A 25147-nucleotide genomic window follows, 5' to 3' on the forward strand; every position below is an offset into this window, starting at 1 on the left:
AGCCAAATCGTAGTACCACAGAGCTTTTGAATAATGTTGTTTCTTGTCTTTAATTTTTCGATGGTTTGTTAGGTGCTCTTTAAAAGATAGTGTTCTGTCCAGCGTCGTGCCCAAGTACTTCGGAGTTTTATTGTGCCTGAGAATGGTGTTTTCAAATCGAATGTCGAGTTCCTTTCCAGCGGGTTTAATGTTGAGATGGAAGCAACTAACCTCTGTTTTGGAAGTATTTTGTTGAAGTCTCCACTTACAGAAATATCCACCCATTATCTTCAGGTCTTTCATTAGGATGTCCTCAGATGCTTCGATTGTGCTACATCTTGTAGCGAGGGCCCAATCGTCAGCATACCCGAACTTTCTTGATTGTGTTTTGGCAGGTCTGCAATATAGAGGCTAAACAGCAGTGGTGCGAGCACTGATCCTTGTGGTAAGCCATTCTTTAGTTTTTTGATGGAGCTGTTGTCAGTGCCCATACTTATTCGGAACACCCTATCATTGAGCATGCTGTCTATTAAGCGTGCTATAGATCTGCAAGGAGTTACTCCAAGAATTTTGTACATGATGCCTTCTCTCTCTATTCTCATCATACAATGCTAGAACTGGAGAAGATGTCAGTGCTTTTATATGAACAGGGAAAGATCTTATACCTTGTTCCAGGAAAATTTGGCATATCCCTGCAGAAGGTCTTGAAAGCGATGTGCCTTGGTATAAAAGTCCTTTACAAATCGCCGATAGTATGAGCACATTCTGAGAAAAAGATGATAGTGTGCATACCCGTACTTGAGAAACACTACCATATTGGAACTTAAACTTCCTGGCAGATTAAAACTGTGTGCTGGACCGAGACTTGAACTCGGGACGTTTGCCTTTCACGGGAATATTGGAGTTTTGAACCCAGTGTCCGTACTTGCAGAACAATAACAGTGAATTAAGGATGAGTCCGCCTTAATCCAAATACAGAAATTATCATTTTGTTTTATCACCTGGACATGTTTCACTAAAGTTGTGGCATCCTCAGATTTTTTTTATTATTTTCCTGAAGTACATACATACAGGTTATATTTAGGTTAAGAAATAGGATACATCTGATTTTGTTGTCATTTAAACTGTATGTGCACTTAACCTTTTATTTTACATTGTGTGTGTCCTGAATGGATTAAAAAGAAGCCAATGTAGATGATTTTCTAACAACCCCTATGTTTGCAGATGACACGGTGTATTAATTTAGCCATGTGGTCGATTTTGGTCGGCAGCCACAGAATGTACTGCTTGTATTCTGGTTAATTTCCATGTACGTGACAGCTTTTTGTTGCCTAATTGGGGCCATGGTGACGTACGTTTTGAAGGACCCGGTATCTCCACCAGGGTCATGCCGAAACCACAATCAAATTCATATATGAAGGCAGGGTTGTCAATGAAGCACAACACTCTGGAGTGAAAGCACATTTATTACTGACACCAACGTAGAGCCATAACAGAAATAACTTCCTGGACAGAGTGTTCGGCTATTTATACAAACATCGAATATTCCTGAATGCTGGTATGTACACAAACATTGACTATTCCAGAATATATAAACATAAGATACTTGAAGAACCTCCCAGAAATGATAAATACTAAGTAACAAATAATAGCTCCTGGTTGGTTCTGAACTGGCAACCCGCAGCATACTAGACAGCAATTCTAACCACTGCACTACACTACACTGCATGCACCATATCTTGTGGCAACATGTCTTAATGAGACTTATGTGGACTTGCTATACACTACCTGTCATTTCTAGAGTGGGCAGAGGCTTCTTGCATTGGTTTCCAAGCAAAAGCGAGCTGTTACTGTGACAAGGAAAAGCGAGCTATTATTGTGAATGCCAGCAGTGAAAATGGGTTTGTACCAGTTGTGCTGTTACTATTTAAGTCTATGCTTGTCATAAAGTGAATCTATTACTTGCTTTTTCTGTTTGCAATGCTGAAATAATTAAATGGCTTTCACAAAAATGTGTGTTGTTTCATGAAGTTACATAAAAATCAGAATTATGCAGTATTATTAAACTCAACAAGGAAAGGTTGAAAAGATTTGAAACTAATCATATCCTCACCATAAATGAGCACTCAGTTCTTAGATTATCTCCTTACTTAAACCTTATTGAAACATAGTCTATCTGATTTGCACTACAGTAAAACAAAATTTACAGAAGAAGAATGTTCCCAGCCTCCTCATTACAGCTACATTCATAAATCTGAAGTGGACAAACTATTGACATGATCACAGAAAACTTCATTGTCAATGTACGGACCAACAACACTACGGGCAGTGAGAGTCGTAACATAAGCAGCAGTTGTATCTTTTAGGTTACCAACAGCAGCATCACTTAATGAGTAATCTTTGTCTCATATTGCAGGTTATGCCATTTGATGCTCCAATATTTTTAAGGCGGGTAGCAGCAGGGCATGCATCCTACCTCCCATAATCATCCTCCCCCACCCCTCCCCCACTGCTACTTTCTTCCCCTTATGTGCAACTCGCAGCTAATGCTACACCTTGCCAACTATACCTTCACTATGACAGTTCTGTTAATTCATTAATCAGATGACTGTTTATCCCATTATCCTAATCCTCAGACCACATTCCATGTGATCACTTCTTTTTTTTGAACATCAACATTTGTGCTTGTGACACCATTGATGACATTAAGGAAAACTTGGCACTGGCCCTGAAGGATATTCCAGAAGAGACAGAGAACTGCATGGCAAAATGGAAACTCATCCAGGCTAACAGTGTGAATAAAGGAGAGCGTATTTTGAAGGAGACCAGGACTAAACATCTGTCAGTTGAATATAAGTATTATTAAAATAACAATGTTGAGTTTTTCTCCAAACAGATCTCTTAAGTAGATACTATTCTCCAAATTATTCTTCTATTTGATGAAATGGTAATATTTTCAACTATAAGCTTTTAAACTATGCAGAAAAATATTTTTGTTTTATTTCAAAATCTTTCAGAGTTCTCACATCAAAAATTTGGAGGTATTTCTTTTCGGCACATCCTCTTCATACAGTGTGAAGCATACTCCAGACCAGTTTCCTTCATTGCAATAAAATGACAGCTACAGCATATGAATATCCTACACTACCATCTCACAAATGTACTATGTTCCAAATGTAAAATTTACAAAGTATATCACAGGGTCTACTGCCTACACATTAGAATCAATGGAAAGAAGGAAGAGAGGTGGGCAGAGGGCGGTGTTTTAGGCTGAAAACAGTTAATGTTTCATATACAGGGTGTTACAAAAAGTTACGGCCAAACTTTCAGGAAACATTCCTCACACACAAAGAAAGAAAATATGTTATGTGGAAATGTGTTCGGAAACGCTTACTTTCCATGTTAGAGCTCATTTTATCACTTCTCTTCAAATCACATTAATCATGAATTGGAAACACACAGCAACAGAACGTACCAGCATGACTTCAAACACTTTGCTACAGGAAATATTGTCTGCCCCGGTAGCTGAGGGGTCAGCGTGACAGACTGTCAGTCCTAAGGGCCTGGGTTCGATTCCTGGCTGGGTCGGAGATTTTCTCCGCTCACGGACTGGGTGTTGTGTTGTCCTAATCATCATCATTTCATCCCCATCGACGCGCAGGTCGCCGAAGTGGTGTCAAATCGAAAGACCTGCACCAGGCAAATGGTCTACCCGACGGGAGGCCCTAGCCACATGACATTTCATTTCATTTCACAGGAAATGTTCAAAATGTCCTCAGTTAGCGAGGATACATGCATGTACCCTCCGCCGCATGGAATCCCTGATGCGCTGATGCAGCCCTGGAGAATGGCGTATTGTATCACAGCCGTCCACAATATGAGCATGAAGAGTCTCTACATTTGGTACCGGGGTTGCGTAGACAAGAGCTTTCAAATGCCCCCATAAATGAAAGTCAAGAGGGTTGAGGTCAGGAGAGCGTGGAAGCCATGGAATTGGTCCGCCTCTACCAATCCATCGGTCACCGAATCTGTTGTTGAGAAGCGTACGAACACTTCGACTGAAATGTGCAGGAGCTCCATCGTGCATGAACCACATGTTGTGTCATACTTGAAAAGGCACATGTTCTAGCAGCACAGGTAGAGTATCCCGTATGAAATCATGATAACGTGCACCATTGAGCGTAGGTGGAAGAGCATGGGGGCCAATCAAGACATCACCAACAATTCCTGCCCAAACGTTCACTGAAAATCTGTGTTGATGACGTGATTGCACAACTGCGTGCAGATTCTCATCAGCCCACACATGTTGATTGTGAAAATTCACAATTTAATCACGTTGGAATGAAGCCTCATCCGTAAAGAGAACATTTGCACTGAAATGAGGATTGACACATTGTTGGATGGACCATTTGCAGAAGTGTACCCGTGGAGGCCAATCAGCTGCTGATAGTGCCTGCACACACTGTACATGGTACAGAAATAACTGTTTCTCCCGTAGCACTCTCCATACAGTGATGTGGTCAATGTTACCTTGTACAGCAGCAACTTCTCTGACGCTGACATTAGGGTTATCGTCAACTGCATGAAGAATTGCCTCGTCTATTGCAGGTGTCCTCGTCGTTCTAGGTCTTCCCCAGTCGCGAGTCATAGGCTGGAATGTTCCGTGCTCCCTAAGACGCCGATCAATTGCTTCGAACGTCTTCCTGTAGGGACACCTTCGTTCTGGAAATCTGTATCGATACAAACGTACCGCGCCACGGCTATCGCCCCGTGCTAATCCATACATCAAATGGGCATCTGCCAATTCCGCATTTGTAAACATTGCACTGACTACAAAACCACATTCGTGATGAACACTAACCTGTTGATGCTACGTACTGTTGTGCTTGATGCTAGTACTGTAGAGCAATGAGTCGCATGTCAACACAAGCACCGAAGTCAACATTACCTTCCTTCAATTGGGCCAACTGGCGGTGAATCGAGGAAGTACAGTACATACTGACAAAACTAACATGAGCTCTAACATGGAAATTGTTTTTGGACACATGTCCACATAACATCTTTTCTTTATTTGTGTGTGAGGAATGTTTCCTGAAAGTTTGGCCGTACCTATTTGTAACACCCTGTATAATTAACACATCATGAATTATCTCTGACAAATTGGTTGGTCTGTTTATAAGTGATACTGGTTCTATGAGATATAGCACATTTATTTCAAGCAAAATATCAGTGTTATCTTGAGATAATTAAATAAAACAAACAATTCTGCACTCTGGACATCCACAGCTGTGGTAATACATCTTGCAAAAATAACAATGCATACAGCTGTGTGACAATCTTTAATGTGAGATGGTCAGTTTCATGGCCTATGGCCACATCCTCAAGTGTACATGGTGTACACTTTTTTAAAAAATTGTCTTATCTTCACAACTTTCCCCCTCCTAATCATGCATTTCTTATCCTCTTTCATTTCACCCCCCCCCCCCCCCCCCTCCCCCCAAAGGAGAACTATTGGAACCAAATGATAATCTTCTGGTAAACATTTCCTGTTTAATATTTTTTTCAGAATTAAATAGTGGATTAAAGTATTCTGTCTATAAAGCAAGAAAAAGCTTACAATGTTGCAAGCAGTAAAAAAAGTTTTTCTTTTTTGCAATGAAATTAGGCAGTAAATTTGCTGAAAAATTAAAGATGGCACATATTACCAAAAACAAAAATCATTCTTATTGTCAGCATAAAGCTTTCATAGAAACACCAGCTTCTTTATATACCACTGAAGCACTTCCAACAAATGTCTAACCCAGTATTAAAGACTATTTTTTAGAAAAATGTTTACTTTTTTAAAATAAGCTAATAATACCTCAAATTCATGCTGGAAGCCATAGTCTGAATCCTTATGGCGATCTATGAAGGCCTGCATGAGATCAGATTTAGCAATGGGTGCCATGTCCGGTGGACTGGCAGAAACAAGAATGTGACGACCACGAAGGCTGCGACAAAGGTGTCTGCAATGTAAGAGAAATAAGTAAAAACAGTGAGGTAATGCAATAACATATTCGTCTTACATACTCTCAACCACTCCCTTAGCTCTCTCTCATTCACTTTCTTCCTCCAATTTTGTCTGAGCACTTGTATTCCAAGCACCTGAACTAGACCTGCTGCTGCAGGTATGTTTCGCTCTCTCATTTTTCCCCACAATCATCCCCTACAATATTTTCATAACGTCTCACTACTTATTCTTGCTCTTTTGAGAAAGTAGAGAATTTAATGTGTTTTATTTATCATAGTGTGTTGGAAAGCTGGTTCCAAAATCAGTTTTTTTTTTAAATTTTGTGTGTTGTGTTTGTTTTGGGGGTTTATGGGCATTCAACAGCGAGGTTATCAGCACCCTTACAAATATTAAATGAAAAGACTGTAGAGAAAATGGCTAAAATGTTGTCACACACTGAGGTGTAAACCTATAAAATGACACTCACTCACTCACTCCCACCTCACTTGTGTTGACCCACACAGTCACTATCTTACACACTGTAAGACATCAGAAAAAGGGTGACTGGTGCTGTACCTGAGATTAAAACATAAGTAAAACAACAGAGAAGCTAAAGTAAAACAACAGAGAAGCTAAAATAACAGCACAGACAAATGTGATTCAGACAAATGTGATTGGCTGACCACTTACAAAGAGGTTGAGCCAGTCTGTAACTACCTTAAAGGTAATACAACTGAAAGTAACAGGAGAAACGGCACACAGTGAGCTATACACCACAAGCACCACACATAGGAGAGTCCTCTCGCTGGAGCAAGAAGCCATGCATCATAGGGCTGCAGTCTATGTGAAGATGGGTAAGGAGTATCTCATCCCACCTTTGTAGATGGATGTAGGTAACCCATGACCGCATTGCAGACTTTATTAGATGTCGCATATTGTCTGCCACTTTCAGCAGCTCCTCTGCCCATCAACACATGACTATTTACCTCAACAACAAGGTGATAGCAAACAGAGGGATGGCTACTACATCCATTCTTTCATTCCCTGCAATACCCATGTCCCCTGGCACCCAGCAGAGAGACATCTCATTCCCCAGGCTTTGTAAATGGAGAAGGGTGTCCAGGATACAAGCATTGCAGAGGATTATGGGCACTCAGGGAGTCAGAACAGACAAGGAATTTCAGAGGCATGACGCATTTCATCTGCTCCAGAACCCTCAAGATTGGAGATAATTCGGCATCAAAGACAGTAAAGCCTGGAGACAACCAAATCTTAATAACACAATCAGGGATACAACAGTGAAGCCAGTGGAATCCCCCTGCTTAGACCCATCTGTGAATATTGTACATAGTTGTGATGCTCATTTGAAATGTAAGAAAATATATTAAAAACATAATCAGGAGTGCAATCTCTCCTGAATTGTACTAAATCTAAAATTACTCCAGGCCTCTACAGTAACCAGGAATGCAGTCTGTTAAAACACAGGATTTAAACCTGTATGTGCCCCATACCAAGGGACTCTAGCACAAACTTCACACAGATACCAAATGGTCTCATTGCTCGGGGATGATTGGTAAAGAGGCATTCCACAGTTGGATGAACAATGGCATAGTATTCTGGGGAAGTGAGAACAGGGAGGAACATACATGCCTTATGCACCATGCGGAGGTGCTGCCAGATGGTAAATGGTGGTCCACCGATCTCAGTATAGAGACTGAGTATGAGGTTGGTCCTGTAACCACCCGTGGCCAGGCTGATCCCATCACGGTGTGTAGTGCCAATGACTCTCAGGTAAGGAAGCCTTGCTGACCTGTACACTGTCCAACTATAAACGCATAAAGGCTTTATAAAAATGGAGCAGACTTAACCTGTCAATTTCTCAAGAATTGTTGCTAAGGCACTTCAAGGTATTCAGTGTCTTCTGGGCCCTTGCCTTCAAGTTGTTTCGGTGTAAAATCACAACAGTTTTGAGTCAAACATGAGGCTCATAAACCTCATAGAGTCTTTAAAAGAGAGAATGGTATTTCACACATGCAATTCAGGGAAGTTAACCTTAGAACACTAAAGAGAAGTAAGTGTAAAACTGCTACAAAACCATAATAAGGTTTACTACTTTACATTTTATTCAAAAGAAGTCATATTTATAGCTTATGCATTAGTTAATTACAATTACAAGATCTCCAATGGCATGTTACTTTTCAAATAAAGTACAAAAGTCTTGTTTTATACCATACTGCAGTCGTAAATTTTATGAAGGTTCAGTAATCTAGGGTTAAAAATCCAATGAGAATTATTAAAATGAACACACATTTCTCTGCACAAAATGTAAAACCTCATCACTGTAAGTTGCAACTGACAATTCACTGCTGTGGTATTGGAGGAAGAGCAGATGACTAGCAGTAGTAGTAGTAGTAGTAGTAGTAGTAATAACATAGCTTTATTCATCCGTAGATCTCTTTTTACAAGCACATAGGACATGTCAAAGTATTTACAAATTTAGATCAATTTAAAATAAGCTAATTCGTATACACATATATTTACAAACTTCTAGTTAGAGACAATCATTAGATTTACTTCTGGTATACAATACTTTTTTTTACAAATAATTTATTAAATAATGTAATGCTGCACTGTTCACTCATCTCTCACTATCAGTCACTCCACACCTCATTACCTACACACACACACACACACACACACACACACACACACACACACACACACTGGTGATCTCTGGGCCATTTTCTGTACTGCAACTTCCCATTTGCTATCCTGAAAAACTGAGTCAGCATCCCTCCATGATGAGTGAGATGTTGAGCTCAGAAAGAAGAAGAGGTGTTAGTATTGTGCTGTGCATAGCTTGGGGGTAAGTATTTCTAGAAAGGAAAAAACAAAGTGAAGGTGTTATGTGGAATGTTGGATATTTTATAATCATTATTCTAATTATTTATTTGTATAACATTTTTTATCAAACCCCTACTCTGTTTTAGCTATGTAATCCAATGTATGTCATGTACTGCATAACAGGTACTTTTTAGCTGCCTTTTTAAATAAGTGTAATTTTGCAATTTCTTTAATCTCTTTTGGTAATTTGTTGTACAGTTTTATTTCTTGGTAGAAAATGCTATTTTCAGTTTTATGTTTTTCTTGGTAAATGGAAGTTGAGTCTCTCTCTTGTTGAATGGTCATACACAGAGCTATTTGTGCAATAATTACCCATGTTATTTTTGATGTGTACAACTGACTGGTATATGTATTCACATGGAGCAGTTAAAATCTCCAGTGTTTTGAACAGATGTTTACAATGAGCTCGACTAGTAATTTTGGTTATTATTCTTATGGCTCTTTTCTGGAGTTTGACAAATGTGTTCATATTTTGTGCGTTTGTTCCCCATAAAAGAATGCCATAGCTAAGAACTGAGTGTACATATGAATAATATGTAACTAAAAGACACTGCATGTTACACACTGATGATATGATTCCAAGGGCATAACATGCTGATGACATTCTGTTTGCAAGTACCTTTGTGTGTTCACACCACTTCAACTGAGAATCAATATTCATTCTTAGAAATTTTGTATTTGTTACACAATCTATAGACGTGCCATCTACATTTAATTTAACATTGTCATTTTTCCTCTTCAAACCGAAATTCATGGCATTAGTTTTCTTTATGTTCAATGTCACTTTATTGCTTATTGAGCAATCATAAACTTCCTTGAGAGTTTCATTTGCTTTCTCAGCAAGGAGTTTTCTTGTTTTCTCAGTGATTGTAATATTGCTGACATCAGTGAAAAGAATTTTTTCACCATGAGTAACACTACTGGGAAAGTCATTGATCTCAAGTAATCAAGTTTAAAAAGTTTTGCAAGAAGAAAACAGTGCTATGAAGATTAAAATCAAGGATTCAGAAGCAAAAATACCTCATAATGAGCAAAATGCAATGAAAAACCGTAACAATGTCTCGTATGAAAACTCGCGGTCTGTTAGGCCTCAAACAACTGCAATAAAAGGAAATAAAGTTCTTGTTATAAGCGACAGTCATGGCAGAAACTGTGGGAGTATACTACAAGACAAATTAGGCAAAAAAATCAGTGTGCAAAGTATTATAAAACCTGTGGCGTCAATTAAGGAAGTTGTAAAAAACACAGACAAATTAACTGATAACTTCTCCGTCAACGATACTTTAATCATTATTGGTGGCACAAATGACACGGATAAACCTCTGGAAGAATTGTAGAGGAACATGAAAGATTCTTTGGCATACATACTTAAACTCAAGCAAAAAACAAATGTAATAACTCATCCAATACTGCTTAGACATTATGCACAAGGTCTAAATGGAAAACTCAAAGCTGCAAACCGCATTATGTTAGAAAAAATCACCACTGCCACAGGCGTGTGTAGGAAGAGATTATTTGTGAATTTCAAAATAGAACGCCTGAGAAGAAATGAATATACAATTCATGGTTTACATCTAAACAAACAAGGAAAGATTCGCACTTGTAACAGGCTTGCTTCTTTCATATACATGACAAAAACTGAAAAACCTAGTACCGATACAGGAAAAAAGCACACGCAAATGGACAATCAGATAGAAAGTGCCAGTCTCAAAGTGAAAGTGCCACCCACAAAAAAACAGACAGTTATGGACCATTTTATAACAAAAAATGAGCCCAATGAAAGTCATAACAACACAGTTACTAGGGCGAATTTCAAGCCATCAAATGCAGCAACAAGGCAGTCGTTAATGGACACATGGGTGAAAAAGCACGGAAAAAAAGTGAAAATTGGGAACATTTCGACAGAAGAAAGGCAGGAACCCACAAATGGTGAACCAGTAATCCACACGGCAAACATCATGAATACCATCCCTGGAAAAAATAAGGATTTTTTACCACTAAGTACACTAATCCAAATAGTGAGGTAAGTGGTCAAGCAAGAAATTATTCCCTCCCTGTCCCTAATTTTAAATTACTCCATCAATTGTTTAGTCGCTCCCAAATAAACTAAACAAAATAGAAATAATATTAAATGATCTAAATGATATTTCTGTACTATGCTTTACAGAACACTGGCTCAAACAAGGTATGTTAGAGCAAACATACCTTCCTCAGTTCAAACTTGGATGCATGTTTTGTAGGAAAATTTCGAGTCATAGGGGTACTTGTATATATGTTAAAGAAAATATTGAATTCAATAGTGCAACTAAATATCATAAACTTTCCTGTGAAAAAGATATAGAACTCCCTATTGCTGAACTACCAAGGCAAATACAGATATTATTCATGTATACAGGTCACCAGATGGAGACAAAAAAGTGTTTCACAATCACATGGAGGAACTCTTGGAAGAAATTCACTCTTCCAAGAAAAATATAATTATATGTGGTGACTTTAATATTGATTTCTCGAAATCCAGTAAATTCAGAGTTGACATTATAAATTTACTACAATCGTTCAACATCAGTCCAATGGTAACCGAACCAACTCAAGAAACACCTACCTCTTCATATATTATTGATCAGATCTTGATAAATATGTGCAAATATGCCTATAACACACAAGTTGTAGACATGGGTTTTAGCGATCACTAAGATCAAATTCCTGCAATGAATGTTTCAGGACACCGAATTCCCAGTCAAATACAACACACTGTAAGGAATTTCAGTATAAAAAATGTGGAATATTTTTGTTCTCTCCTAGAGGGTGAAAGTTGGAAATATGTATATGACTGTAATGAGGCCAATGAGAAATATGATAAGTTTATGGCTACATTCAAACATTTTTTTTTTTTTTGAAATGGCTTTTCCCAAGAAAACAACTATGTTGAACTCTACTCAGAAAACAAACAAGTGGATTACAAAAGGGATAAGGATATCATGTGAAAATAAAAGGGGATTGTATGAGTACTACAAGCATAATACCAGTCCTGACTTTATTGCATATTTCAAAAGATACAAAAGAATACTAACACAAGTTATTTCAAAAGCAAAAAAAACTAGAAAATGACAAAATATTGTGTGATTCCGAGAATAAAACTAAAGCAACCTGCAAATTATAAGGAAAGAAATGGGTAACAGGCCAGTTAATCACACTAATATAAAGCTGATTATGAATAAAAATAAACCAACTAATTCCAAACATGTTGCTAGTGCTTTCAGCAATTATTTCTAAAATGTAGCACTACAGTTAATAAATACACACCATGACAAACAGCCAACCAGTCACTCAGATCAAAAAATTCATTCAAACACATTATTCCTGTATCCAGCAACACCTGAGGAACTGTCAATGATCCTAAAAGAATTACCTAATAAATCTTCAGTGGGTGGTGATGAGATACCAGATGGTATTATCAAAGCTAGTGCAACATTTATTGTGGAACCACTACCATAGTAAATTGACCTTTTGAGAGTGGTGTATTTCCAAATAATCTAAAAACTGCAGAAGTAACACCTTTGCATAAGAAGGGTGCAAAAAGTGATATTGCTAATTATAGACCAGTTTCACTTTTGTCAGGCTTCAGCAAAATCACGGAAAAAATGTTCCTTAGAAAATTAACAGTTTTCTTAAATAAAGAGAGGCTGATAAGTGACTCTCAATATGGGTTCAGAGCTGGAAAGTCAACTCAGTCAGCAATTTTTGCCCTATTAGATGAAGTATTAAAATCAGTGGATGACAAACAACATGTATCTGAGATATTTCTGAATCTAAGTAAAGTCTTTGATGTAACTGATCATGGCATCCTCTTGTGTAAATTAAGCAATTCTGGAATTAGAGGACAGTTTGAAAAGTGGATCCAGTCGCACCTCAGTAATCGTCAGCAGATTACAGAAATAAAACACAAAGATAGTGAAACACAAAGATAGTGAAACACAAAGACAGTGAAACACAAAGACAGTGAAACACAAAGACAGTGAAACACAAAGATAGTGAAACACAAAAAAATTCTAGTTTTTACAGTGATGAGCAGAAAATCAAGTATGGAGTCCCACAAGGGTCAGTTCTAGGACCTGTCCTATCTCTGCTGTATGTAAATGACTTGGCTAGTAAAATACATGATGGAACCAGTGTACTGTTTGCACATGACACTAATATTCTAATTAAATTATAGAATGAGGAAAATCTGCAGGAGGCTGCAGTATCAGTCATGCATACCTTAACACACTGGTTCAAGACCAACAGACTCATAATAAATTCTGAAAAAACTTGGGCAGTTAACTCTGATACCACACAAAACCTCCATCCTGCAAACCCTGTTTTCACTATCGAAGGAAAAAATGTGTTGAAGGTCAGTCATACAAAATTTCTAGGTGTACATGTTCAGGCAGATCAAAAGTGGGAGGTACACCTAAACGATTTAAATTAGAGACTGAATTCACTAGGTTATGCTGTTAGGATCCTCACTAAAAATACAAGCTGCTCATCAGTGCTGACAACGTATCATTGCAGTATACAGTCGCTACTTATGTACGGAATAATTTTTGGGGGAATTCCACAAATACTACAAAAACATTTAAAATACAGAAAAAGATTATCAGGGTGATAAAAAAAGCTAAATGTAAGGATTCCTGTAGACCCCTTTTTAAAACTCTGAAAATATTGCCACTGCCTTGTTTGTATATATATGAAACACTAATTTTCACAAAAGGGAGCAACTTAAAAAAGGAAAATCTCTTCAAACACAACTATGATATACAGACATACAAAAATAGATAGAAGATGAACCTACACAGAAACACAGTAAACACAAACTTATGCAAAAGATGAGTGTATAATTCTGGAGCTATGTTATATAACCATATGCCTTCTTACCTAAAATGCATTTAAAATAAAGTTAAAACAGTTCTTGCTTGACCACTGCTTCTATTCTTTGTCTGAGTTTATGGAACATCATAATAAGTAAACCTCATTTACCAAATTTCAGTAATTGTCAATTCATAATATAGTTTACATTGTGCTTATCATGTCGTCTCACTTAATAACTGTTATTATCACATGTGGAAGCAATGTAGTACACCAACCTACATTATTATGCATTTTTATTATGTCAACAATGTAGTCCAAATGACTACTGTATTGTAAACTAACTAGGTTTACCACTGCCCTATATCACATGTACAAACAATGTATGAAAGTGATTCTTGGACCAATAAATAAATAAATGTATATCGGGAACAGTATTGGTCCTAATATGCTACCCTGCGGAACCCCTATATTAATGTATTTTGGTTCTGATAAGTGTTTTACTAAATTTTTAGATCTATTTGAAGTATGTCTTATCTCTATTCTTTTCACCCTATCTGTTAGGTATGATCAAAACCAGTCATTAGCTACCCCTCTTATTCCTAATGCTTCTAATTTATTTAATAGAATCTTGTGGTCGACTGTATCAAACACCTTAGAAAGATCCAAAAATGTGCCTGCGACACACTCATCTTTATCACGAGCATGAAGTACAACTTATGTGAATTCTACTATGGCTGAATCCGTATTTTTGCCACTTCGAAAACCAAACTGTGATTCGCTTAAAAGATTGTATTTATTCAGGTAATCATTAAGCTGTCTTTCATTATTGTTTCTATTACTTTTGAGAATGGCGACAGTAGGGAAATGGGCCAGTAACTTTCTGTCTTCTGCATTACATTTCTTAAGCAAAGGTACAACTCTTGCCTGTTTTAACTTGCTCTGGAAACATCCCTGATGTGAAGGATTCCTTTAATATATTTGTTAAGGGGCCTTGTATAGTCCCTATGCATTGTTTTAGTACACACATTGGTACTTCATCTAAGCCTATTGACTTTGACTTTTATTTTTTAGTTATTGAACAGTTTTATTGGCTTCATTCTCTGTGGTTGGAAGTAACAGTATTGTATTTAGTGCAACATTATTTACAGGAGTTATATTTGTTTGGGGGAATTTTTGTTGTAACTTCTCTGCAATACTTGAAAAATGCTCGTTTACATAATTTTGTAAGTACTGTGGATCATTTATTACCTTATCCCCCTCCCTTAGCAGTATCTTATTGTTATTGTTATTATTATTGTTATTATTATTATTTGCCTCTCCCCATTTCCTTTTTTATAACATCCCAGACTGCTTTGCTTTTATTCTCTGCTTTATAAATTATTTTGTCATTAAATGACTTTTTTACAGCAATCAGCACCGTCCTATAGATCTTTTCGTATCTATGACAGAAATTTAAGAATTCTGGATCATTGCGAATCTTTTTCATGGAACTGAGGTGTAAGTGTTTGGGACTACTTCTTAATACCTGCTGTTATCCATCTGTTTTTGTGAGATGTTGATACAGACATGCATACTGCAAAAACATCCACAAAAAAAGGTCACTGGACAGGACTCCTTGCAGGGGACATTTACTGTTAATAGCTATGGCGAAGAGGGTGACAATTAAAACACTGCCCCAGAGGACACTATCATTCTGCATGAAACTATCTAACATTAGATCACCGACTCTGTACCTAAAAAAGTGTCCTGAGAAGAAGGACCGAATGAAGATGGGGAGGTGGTCACGAAAGCCACACTGGTGTAGCTGACTGAGAATATTGTGCCTCCAATTAGTGTCATATGCCTTACTCTGATGCCAAAAAATATCCCTAGATAATGCTTGTTATGTTGGAAAGTTTGCTGGATTTCCACTTCTAGCAGAGTCAGGTTGTTGATAGCTGATTGGCACGTCCTGAATCTACGCTGAGAGTGGATAAGGAGCTGCCTGGTTTCTAGTATACAGACCAGATGATAGTTGACCACATGCTCTAGATCCTTCCTACACAGCTTGTTAAGGCAACACTTTGATAACTATTGTGACATGTTTGGTCCTTTCCTTGTTTGAGGAGAGGTATCAAAATTGCCTGTTTCTACTAGTTAGAAAATTTTCCTGTCAGCTGTATTGAATTAGCACATCATAAGAGGAGTTTGTTTGACACCATTTGCAAGTGCTGCAGCATGCTGTACTGGATCTGGTCATGACTGGGTCTGTATCACAAGTATAAGACAGTGCCAAATCTAGCTCCCACATGGAGAACAGGCAGTTGTAAGACTCCAAATATGGGAGTCCAACTTTACCCTCTTCATGGGGCATGGTAACAAAGACACACTATCCTGGCTGGTAGTGGAGATAGACAGTGCAAAATGCTCTGTCACTACCCGTGTGATGTTTCCACATGTGGTTTGGTGACACTCCTGTTTCAACACCACTGCTAAATATAAATGAATGCCCTTATTTCTTGGACAACCAAAACCTACATCCCAAGGCATATTAGTGTACAGTATACAGAAAATAAAAGTGCAGAAAAATGTACTGAAACTTAGAAACTCAATGCTGTGGTTGGCTGAACCATAATGCATGTAATGCGTTTGTTTATAAATAAGTCTTCTGCTACCAGTCACGATTTTTTTTTTATTTACTTTTCTCACGACGTGCTTTGGGAAATGATTCCCATTTTCAAGTTGTTTTTTGTTTTTTGTATTGAGTCATTTCTATTAACATTGTCAATGTGTGAGTGTCTGCTACATTTCATTGACTTTTACTGCAATACATAAGGTAAGAAACATGTGATTTTGTTTAGTTGGTTATCAATTCTTTGGGTGAAGCAAGTGGCAAAATTTAGAAGAATTTGTAGTTACAGTTTTCTAATGATTCATTTGTGCAGAATCTCACACACACTAAACATCACACACATCTTCTTGTACATTTTAGACATCGAAAATATCTTATATAAACCAAAACAGTTACAAAGGTCCTCTTACAAGTAGTCCACAGAGATAACATTATAGGTCTTCCATAGATTATGATACGCTTTTGTACACAAGTTATTTATCTTAACATTTTGCCTCGTAAATTACTTAATCGATTTTACAATTGTGCTTATTTCTCTGTTTTACTATTTTTATTTAAGTATACTACTGAAACATCTGAAGAAATTCACTGATTCACTTTCCAGTTTTTCGTTTAATATATTATCTTCATATTTTCTGAAATGTGAATATATTTCCAGTTGTTCTAGCAATTCCATTTTATGTCACACACAACAACATCAATAGGAATGGCTTAATACACACAAAAACACACTTGAAAATGGGAATCATTTCCTTAAATGAGTCGTGCGAAAAGTAAATAAAGGAAAATCATGACTGGTAGCAGAAGATTTATCTATAAATAAATCTATTGTTTTCACAGTTGCAGGCTTTCAAAAACCATTTACAGGGTTATTACAAATGATTGAAGCAATTTCACAGCTCTACAATAACTTTATTATTTGAGATATTTTCACAATGCTTTGCACACACATACAAAAACTCAAAAAGTTTTTTTAGGCATTCACAAATGTTCGATATGTGCCCCTTTAGTGATTCGGCAGACATCAAGCCGATAATCAAGTTCCTCCCACACTCGGCGCAGCATGTCCCCATCAATGAGTTCGAAAGCATCGTTGATGCGAGCTCGCAGTTCTGGCACGTTTCTTGGTAGAGGAGGTTTAAACACAGAATCTTTCACATAACCCCACAGAAAGAAATCGCACGGGGTTAAGTCGGGAGAGTGTAGAGGCCATGACATGAATTGCTGCTCATGATCTCCACCACGGCCGATCCATCGGTTTTCCAATCTCCTGTTTAAGAAATGCCGAACATCATGATGGAAGTGCAGTGGAGCACCATCCTGTTGAAAGATGAAGTCGGCGCTGTCAGTCTCCAGTTGTGGCATGAGCCAATTTTCCAGCATGTCCAGATACAAGTGTCCTGCAACGTTTTTTTCGCAGAAGAAAAAGGGGCCGTAAACTTTAAACCGTGAGATTGCACAAAACACGTTAACTTTTGGTGAATTGCGAATTTGCTGCACGAATGCGTGAGGATTCTCTACCACCCAGATTCGTACATTGTGTCTGTTCACTTCACCATTACGAAAAAATGTTGCTTCATCACTGAAAACAAGTTTCGCACTGAACGCATCCTCTTCCATGAGCTGTTGCAACCACGCCGAAAATTCAAAGCGTTTGACTTTGTCATCGGGTGTCAGGGCTTGTAGCAATTGTAAATGGTAAGGCTTCTGCTTTAGCCTTTTCCGTAAGATTTTCCAAACCGTCGGCTGTGGTACGTTTAGCTCCCTGCTTGCTTTATTTGTCGACTTCCGCGGGCTACGCGTGAAACTTGCCCACATGCGTTCAACCGTTTCTTCGCTCACTGCAGGCCGACCCGTTGATTTCCCCTTACAGAGGCATCCAGAAGCTTTAAACTGCGCATACCATCGCCGAATGGAGTTAGCAGTTGATGGATCTTTGTTGAACTTCGCCCTGAAGTGTCGTTGCACTGTTATGACTGACTGATGTGAGTGCATTTCAAGCATGACATACGCTTTCTCGGCTCCTGTCGCCATTTTGTCTCACTGCGCTCTCGAGCGCTCTGGTGGCAGAAACCTGAAGTGCGGCTCCAGCAGAACAAAACTTTATGAGTTTTTCTACGTATCTGTAGTGTGTCGTGACCATATGTCAATGAATGGAGCTACAGTGAATTTATGAAATCGCTTCAATCATTTGTAATAGCCCTGTATAATGTATCAAATCAGACATAATACATGTACATTTCAAATTATCTCAGACATAAAAGCATGAGGTGGGCAGTATCAAATGTTGTGCTTAACCACAAACATAGAGAGAAAAGGTCTTATCATTTCAGGAATTAAACTGCAAGACCATGTACATACTATTTCTTTACTTAAAAATAATAATGTTGTTTGTCAATTTTATCTACATGTACTAGTGAACAAGAGTGAAAGTGACTTAGATTACATTAGATTAGTTTTTCGGTCCATAGATCCGTGTTGAGGAGATCCTCGTGGATGTGGAACATTCTTCTTTTTTTTTTTTAATTTTTTTTTTAAAGCTGAAATAACAATACTAATAGTATGAATATAGACAATACATCATTTGTTTCTATTAAAAAATTCATCAATGGAGTAGAAGGAGTTGGCCACTAGTAAGTCTTTCAGGCTCCTTTTAAACTGATCTTTATTTGTAACTAAATTTTTTATGTTTGCTGGCAAATTATTGAAGATGAGTGTTCCTGAGTACTGGACCCCTTCTTGAACTAAAGTAAGTGCTTTTAAGTCCTTGTGCAGATCATTTTTATTCCTGGTATTGTATGTATGAACTGATCTGTTTGTTGGAAAAAAGAGATATATTATTTAGCACAAATTTCAGTAAGGAGTAAATATACTGAGAGGCAATAGTTAGTATATCCAGTTCTTTGAAGAGGTTTCTACAAGACGTCCGTGAATTTACTCCACAAATAATACGTATTACACGCTTTTGGACTCGGAAAACTTTTGTTTGCCTTGAAGAGTTACCCCAAAATATTATACCAGATGACATTATGGAATGAAAGTAGGCAAAGTATGCAAGCTTTTTCACTTTTATGTTGCCTATGTCTGCTAACACTCGAATTGCAAATACAGATTTGTTAAGGCGTTTCTGCAATTCTGTGGTGTGCTCCTCCCAACTGAAGTTATTATCAAGTTGTAGTCCCAGGAATTTAAGACTGTCAACCTCTTCTATCTGCTCTTCTTCATACTTTATGCATATCCTGGGTGGAAACCTTTTACAGGTTCTGAATTGCATATAGTGAGTCTTTTCGAAGTTTAATGTCAGTGAGTTGGCTTTAAACCATTTATTAATAGCCATGAAAATATCATTAGCAGATCTTTCTAGAACTACACTCGACATACTATTCATTGCAATATTTGTGTCATCTGCAAACAAAACGAACTCTGCTTCTGGCAGTGTAACTGATGAGAGCTCATTAATGTACACAAGAAAAAGCAATGGCCCTAAGATGGATCCTTGTGGGACTCCACATGTGATTTCTTCCCATTCTGATGATGAGTGATGACTTAATTCACTAGTCCCTTGCACTGACACCATTTGTTTCCTGTTAGCTAAGTATGACTTGAACCATTTTGCAGCACTGCCCGTGACACCATAGAATTCTAATTTATTTAAAAGGATGTTGTGGTTTACACAATCGAATGCCTTCCATCCAAACATGAAGCCCAGAGTCTTACAATGTATGGAAGCATCATTCTGATAATCACAAATCAAAATAAAGTGCTGTTTTTGGGCCAGAAAAGTAGTCTATGAAATAATCAGATCTGTGGTACCAGTTAGAAACCTTCTTTGAAGGAAAACGAATGACTTCAAATGGTTCAGAGGGCACCTGTGATTACAGTTAAGTCATATGGTTCTAAGTCTTTCACTAACACGCAATACCCAGCACAAGACTGTTTTCTGGAAAGACACAGGGAGTTCCTTCTAGGCACTCTTTGTCTTTTCACTGGCACTTCCGTGCTGAAGACAAAGGGTGGGAGCAAGACATACAGAAGAAAAAGTCAACTGCTATTTCACACAGTCTTAAGAGTTGATTTGTGGTAAAATTAATTTCTTTCACTGTGTTAAGTAAGTTTACAATTGTATTTACAATAAAAATGGCTCCTGCAAGTGTTGTCAGTTCTGTGACTTCATTCAATTTACAATGAAGCCAGAGCATATTTGACACTTCAGTCAATGCAAGTACATCTTTGAATGTTCTTGGGCAACACCTTCTCAATGTTGATTTTGGTGCCCACACATTTGATGGGCACAACACTTTTCACATGACAAGAAACATTTTTTTGTATCACCCCATATGCGTGAGTGCATTAATAATAATGTAGGATAGCTGTAATTACGACAGAAGATCACTATACCATTTACACAGACAATCTTGTGTGTTTTGTGCCTGACTTGCTGTGCCACAGTAAAAGTAAAGACATACTAAACATTTCAAGCTGGAATAGCAGGTCACCAACATATCCCTTATGAAATAATCTTCACAGGTTTCCAGTTGTTCATAAATATCATACAAGTTACTATGACATTGCTCACAGATTTGTTATGTGGTGGACTAGATTGACGAATTGATTTAGAACAGTTGGATGGCAATATTTTAACAGCTGACATACCTAAAGGCCCGAATATTCAAGCTGGTCGACGATGAGAAACTGAAGTTCCAACTGTTATCATAAGATTTAATGGATGTCATCCCCTTATGCCTTCCATGGGAATAGCATGTTTAATAATGAAATTACTGTCAGAGAAGATCTCAAATACAGAAGGCTAAAAATGTTGTACATCACCATCTCACTATTTGGATTGCAAAATACATTTTCTGAAGATAGTAGAATAAAAGTGAATACTACAGAAGGAAAAAAAGTCGGTATCAAATACCTCTGAATTGAAAGACATTACATAAAACCTCAGGAGCCAACATGACTTGCACTTCGGTTTGTGTTCACAGTATATTTATAACATACCTGTGCTATTATACTTCGATGTACACTCCTGGAAATGGAAAAAAGAACACATTGACACCGGTGTGTCAGACCCACCATACTTGCTCCGGACACTGCGAGAGGGCTGTACAAGCAATGATCACACGCACGGCACAGCGGACACACCAGGAACCGCGGTGTTGGCCGTCGAATGGCGCTAGCTGCGCAGCATTTGTGCACCGCCGCCGTCAGTGTCAGCCAGTTTGCCGTGGCATACGGAGCTCCATCGCAGTCTTTAACACTGGTAGCATGCCGCGACAGCGTGGACGTGAACCGTATGTGCAGTTGACGGACTTTGAGCGAGGGCGTATAGTGGGCATGCGGGAGGCCGGGTGGACGTACCGCCGAATTGCTCAACACGTGGGGCGTGAGGTCTCCATAGTACATCGATGTTGTCGCCAGTGGTCGGCGGAAGGTGCACGTGCCCGTCGACCAGGGACCGGACCGCAGCGACGCACGGATGCACGCCAAGACCGTAGGATCCTACGCAGTGCCGTAGGGGACCGCACCGCCACTTCCCAGCAAATTAGGGACACTGTTGCTCCTGGGGTATCGACGAGGACCATTCGCAACCGTCTCCATGAAGCTGGGCTACAGTCCCGCACACCGTTAGGCCGTCTTCCGCTCACGCCCCAACATCGTGCAGCCCGCCTCCAGTGGTGTCGCGACAGGCGTGAATGGAGGGACGAATGGAGACGTGTCATCTTCAGCGATGAGAGTCGCTTCTGCCTTGGTGCCAATGATGGTCGTATGCGTGTTTGGCGCCGTGGAGGTGAGTGCCACAATCAGGACTGCATACGACCGAGGCACACAGGGCCAACACCCGGCATCATGGTGTGGGGAGCGATCTCCTACACTGGCCGTACACCACCGGTGATCGTCGAGAGGACACTGAATAGTGCACGGTACATCCAAACCGTCATCGATCCCATCGTTCTACCATTCCTAGACCGGCAAGGGAACTTGCTGTTCCAACAGGACAATGCACGTCTGCATGTATCCCTTGCCACCCAACGTGCTCTAGAAGGTGTAAGTCAACTACCCTGGCCAGCAAGATCTCCGGATCTGTCCCCCATTGAGCATGTTTGGGACTGGATGAAGCGTCGTCTCACGCGGTCTGCACGTCCAGCACGAACGCTGGTCCAACTGAGGCGCCAGGTGGAAATGGCATGGCAAGCCGTTCCACAGGACTACATCCAGCAGCTCTACGATCGTCTCCATGGGAGAATAGCAGCCTGCATTGCTGCGAAAGGTGGATATACACTGTACTAGTGCCGACATTGTGTATGCTCTGTTGCCTGTGTCTACGTGCCCGTGGTTCTGTCAGTGTGATCATGTGATGTATCTGACCCCAGGAATGTGTCAATAAAGTTTCCCCTTCCTGGGACAATGAATTCACGGTGTTCTTAATTCAATTTCCAGGAGTGTATTATGGTATTAATTATCCTATGACTATTGGTTTTTATGTATATCCACATCATTAGTACTGCCCATTACTACCTTAATCTACATCTATTTACATTCTCCACTAATCATTTCCCTTCCTGTTCCACTCAAAAACAGAGCAAGGACTGTCCATATGTCTCTGTACGAGTGCTAATTTCTGTTATCTTCGTCGTCCTTACAGGAAATGTATGTTAGCGACAGTAGAATCGTTCTGCAGTCAGCTTCAAATGCCGATTCTCTAAATTTACTCAACAGTGTTCCTTGAAAAGAATGTCGTCTTCCCCAAGGGATTCCCATTTGAGTTCCAAAACCATCTCCATAATACTTGTGCATTGTTTGAACCTATCAATACCAAATCTAGCAGCCCATCTCTCACCTGGTTCGATGTATTCCTATAATCTGACCTGGGATGAAGCCCAAACATTTGAGCAGTACTCAAGATCAGACTGCACTAGCATCTATCTGCTGTCTGCTTTTACAGATGAACCATACTTTCCTAGAATTCTCCCAAAAAACTGAAGTTAACCATTCACTTTCCCTATCACGATCCTCACATGCCTGTTCCACTTCGTATTGCTTTGCAACATTACTCCCAGATATTTAAGTGATGTGACTGGGTCTAGCAGCACACTACTAACGCTGTATCTGAACAATATGGGTTTGTTTTTCCGACTCATCTGCATTAACCCTAATTTTTCTACATTTAGAGCTAGCTGCCATTCAGCACACCAACTAGAAATTTTGTTTAAGTCACCTTGCATCTTCCTACAGTCACTCAATGACGACACCACCCCATAGATCACAGCATCATTAGCACACAGCTACAGATTGTTGCTCACTCCATTAACCACATCATTTACGTATATAGAAAATAAAAGTGGCTCCGTCACACTTCCCTGAGGCACTCCTTATGATATCCTTGTCTCTGATGAACACTCGCTATTGTGTATGTTTGTATGTTTGTTAACAGTCCACAGTCGGGCATTGTGTCAAATGCGTTTCAGAAATATGGAATCCAAATGTTGCCTTTCATCCACCATACACAGGATATTATGTGAGAAAAGGGCAAGCCGAGTTCTGTATGACTGATATTTTGAAAAACTGTGCTGATTCATGGACAGATGCTTTTCAACTCAAGTTAATTTATTACATTCAAACTGAGAATATGTTCAAGAATTCTGCAGCAAAATGATGTTATGGATGTCCATCTGTAATTCTGAAGGTCTCTTCTTTTACCCTTCTTATACGTAGGAGTCACCTGTGCTTTTTTTTACAGTTGCTTGGGACTTTGTGTGGTGCGAGAGTTCCACGATAAAAGCAAGATAAGTAAGGGGCAAATGCCTTAGAGCATTCTTTGTAAAATCAGACTGGGATTCCTTCTGGAGTTGGCAACTCATTTGTTTTGAATTCTTTCAGTTGTTTCTCTATGCCAAGGATGCCTATTACTATATCATTCATATAGGAGTCTGTGAAATGGTCAAACAAAGGTACATTTGTATGAGTCTCCTGCAGGAATGATTTTTTTAAATGTGAAATTTAAAACTTTGGCTTTACATTTATTATCTTTTAATGCCACAGCAGACTAGTCAAATAGTAACTGGATAGAAGCCTTAGACTGACTTAGCAATTTTATGCAGGACCAGGATTTTCTCGGATTTTTGGCCAGATCTTTTTACAGATGTACAAATCTCTACAAACCTTTGATTGTTATCATTTGCACATTTTCTTTTGAACCAAGAATGCAACAGCCTTTGCTACTGTTGTTGATAATTCTTCCGGGTTATATGGCCGTGGTCCATGGAATTCTTCCATGGCCATATAACCCGGAAGAATTATTAACAACAGTACCATCCGGTCGTGAAAGTCTTCATTGTATAGCCTTCGCTTCCTCAGGATTATCAAAATGTCGTCGTTAAATCGTGGTGGATCTTTTCTGTCCTTAACCCACTTACTAGGCACATACTTCTCCAAAGCACGATTTACAATCCATTTAAACTTTGCCTGTAACTCATCTATGTCCATCACACAGGAACTAAATGATATCTATTCATTGAATAAGTGAGATGTTAACAACCTATTACCTGCAGTTTCTAGCAAAAACATTCTCCTAGCATTCTTGTCTGATGTATTAACTTTAGTAACCATAGCCACTACGATGATGTCTCAACCACTAACTCTTTTCTCTTTACTGACGCCATCGATAAGGTCAGGCTTGCTGGTAACTACAAGGTCTAAAATATTTCCACTGAGTGTAGACTGTTGAACTAGCTGCTCAAGACAGTTTTCGGAAAACGTGATCAGAAGTACTTCGAAAAAGTGCCTGTCTGTACCCCATGCAAAGACTCCAC

General features: G+C 38.9%; 1 protein-coding gene across 1 annotated transcript in view; it reads right to left on the bottom strand.

Annotated features, from left to right (window-relative positions):
- Window positions 1-25147, bottom strand: part of LOC124721224 (tyrosine-protein phosphatase 69D) — a 459889-nt gene that overhangs the window by 107205 nt on the left and 327537 nt on the right. The window contains exon 15 of the mRNA XM_047246080.1: window positions 5840-5984. Coding sequence (XP_047102036.1) covers window positions 5840-5984 — 145 coding nt within the window. The remainder of the gene's footprint in view (window positions 1-5839; window positions 5985-25147) is intronic.

Source organism: Schistocerca piceifrons, chromosome X, assembly GCF_021461385.2.
Source record: "Schistocerca piceifrons isolate TAMUIC-IGC-003096 chromosome X, iqSchPice1.1, whole genome shotgun sequence".
Lineage (NCBI taxonomy): Eukaryota > Metazoa > Arthropoda > Insecta > Orthoptera > Acrididae > Schistocerca > Schistocerca piceifrons.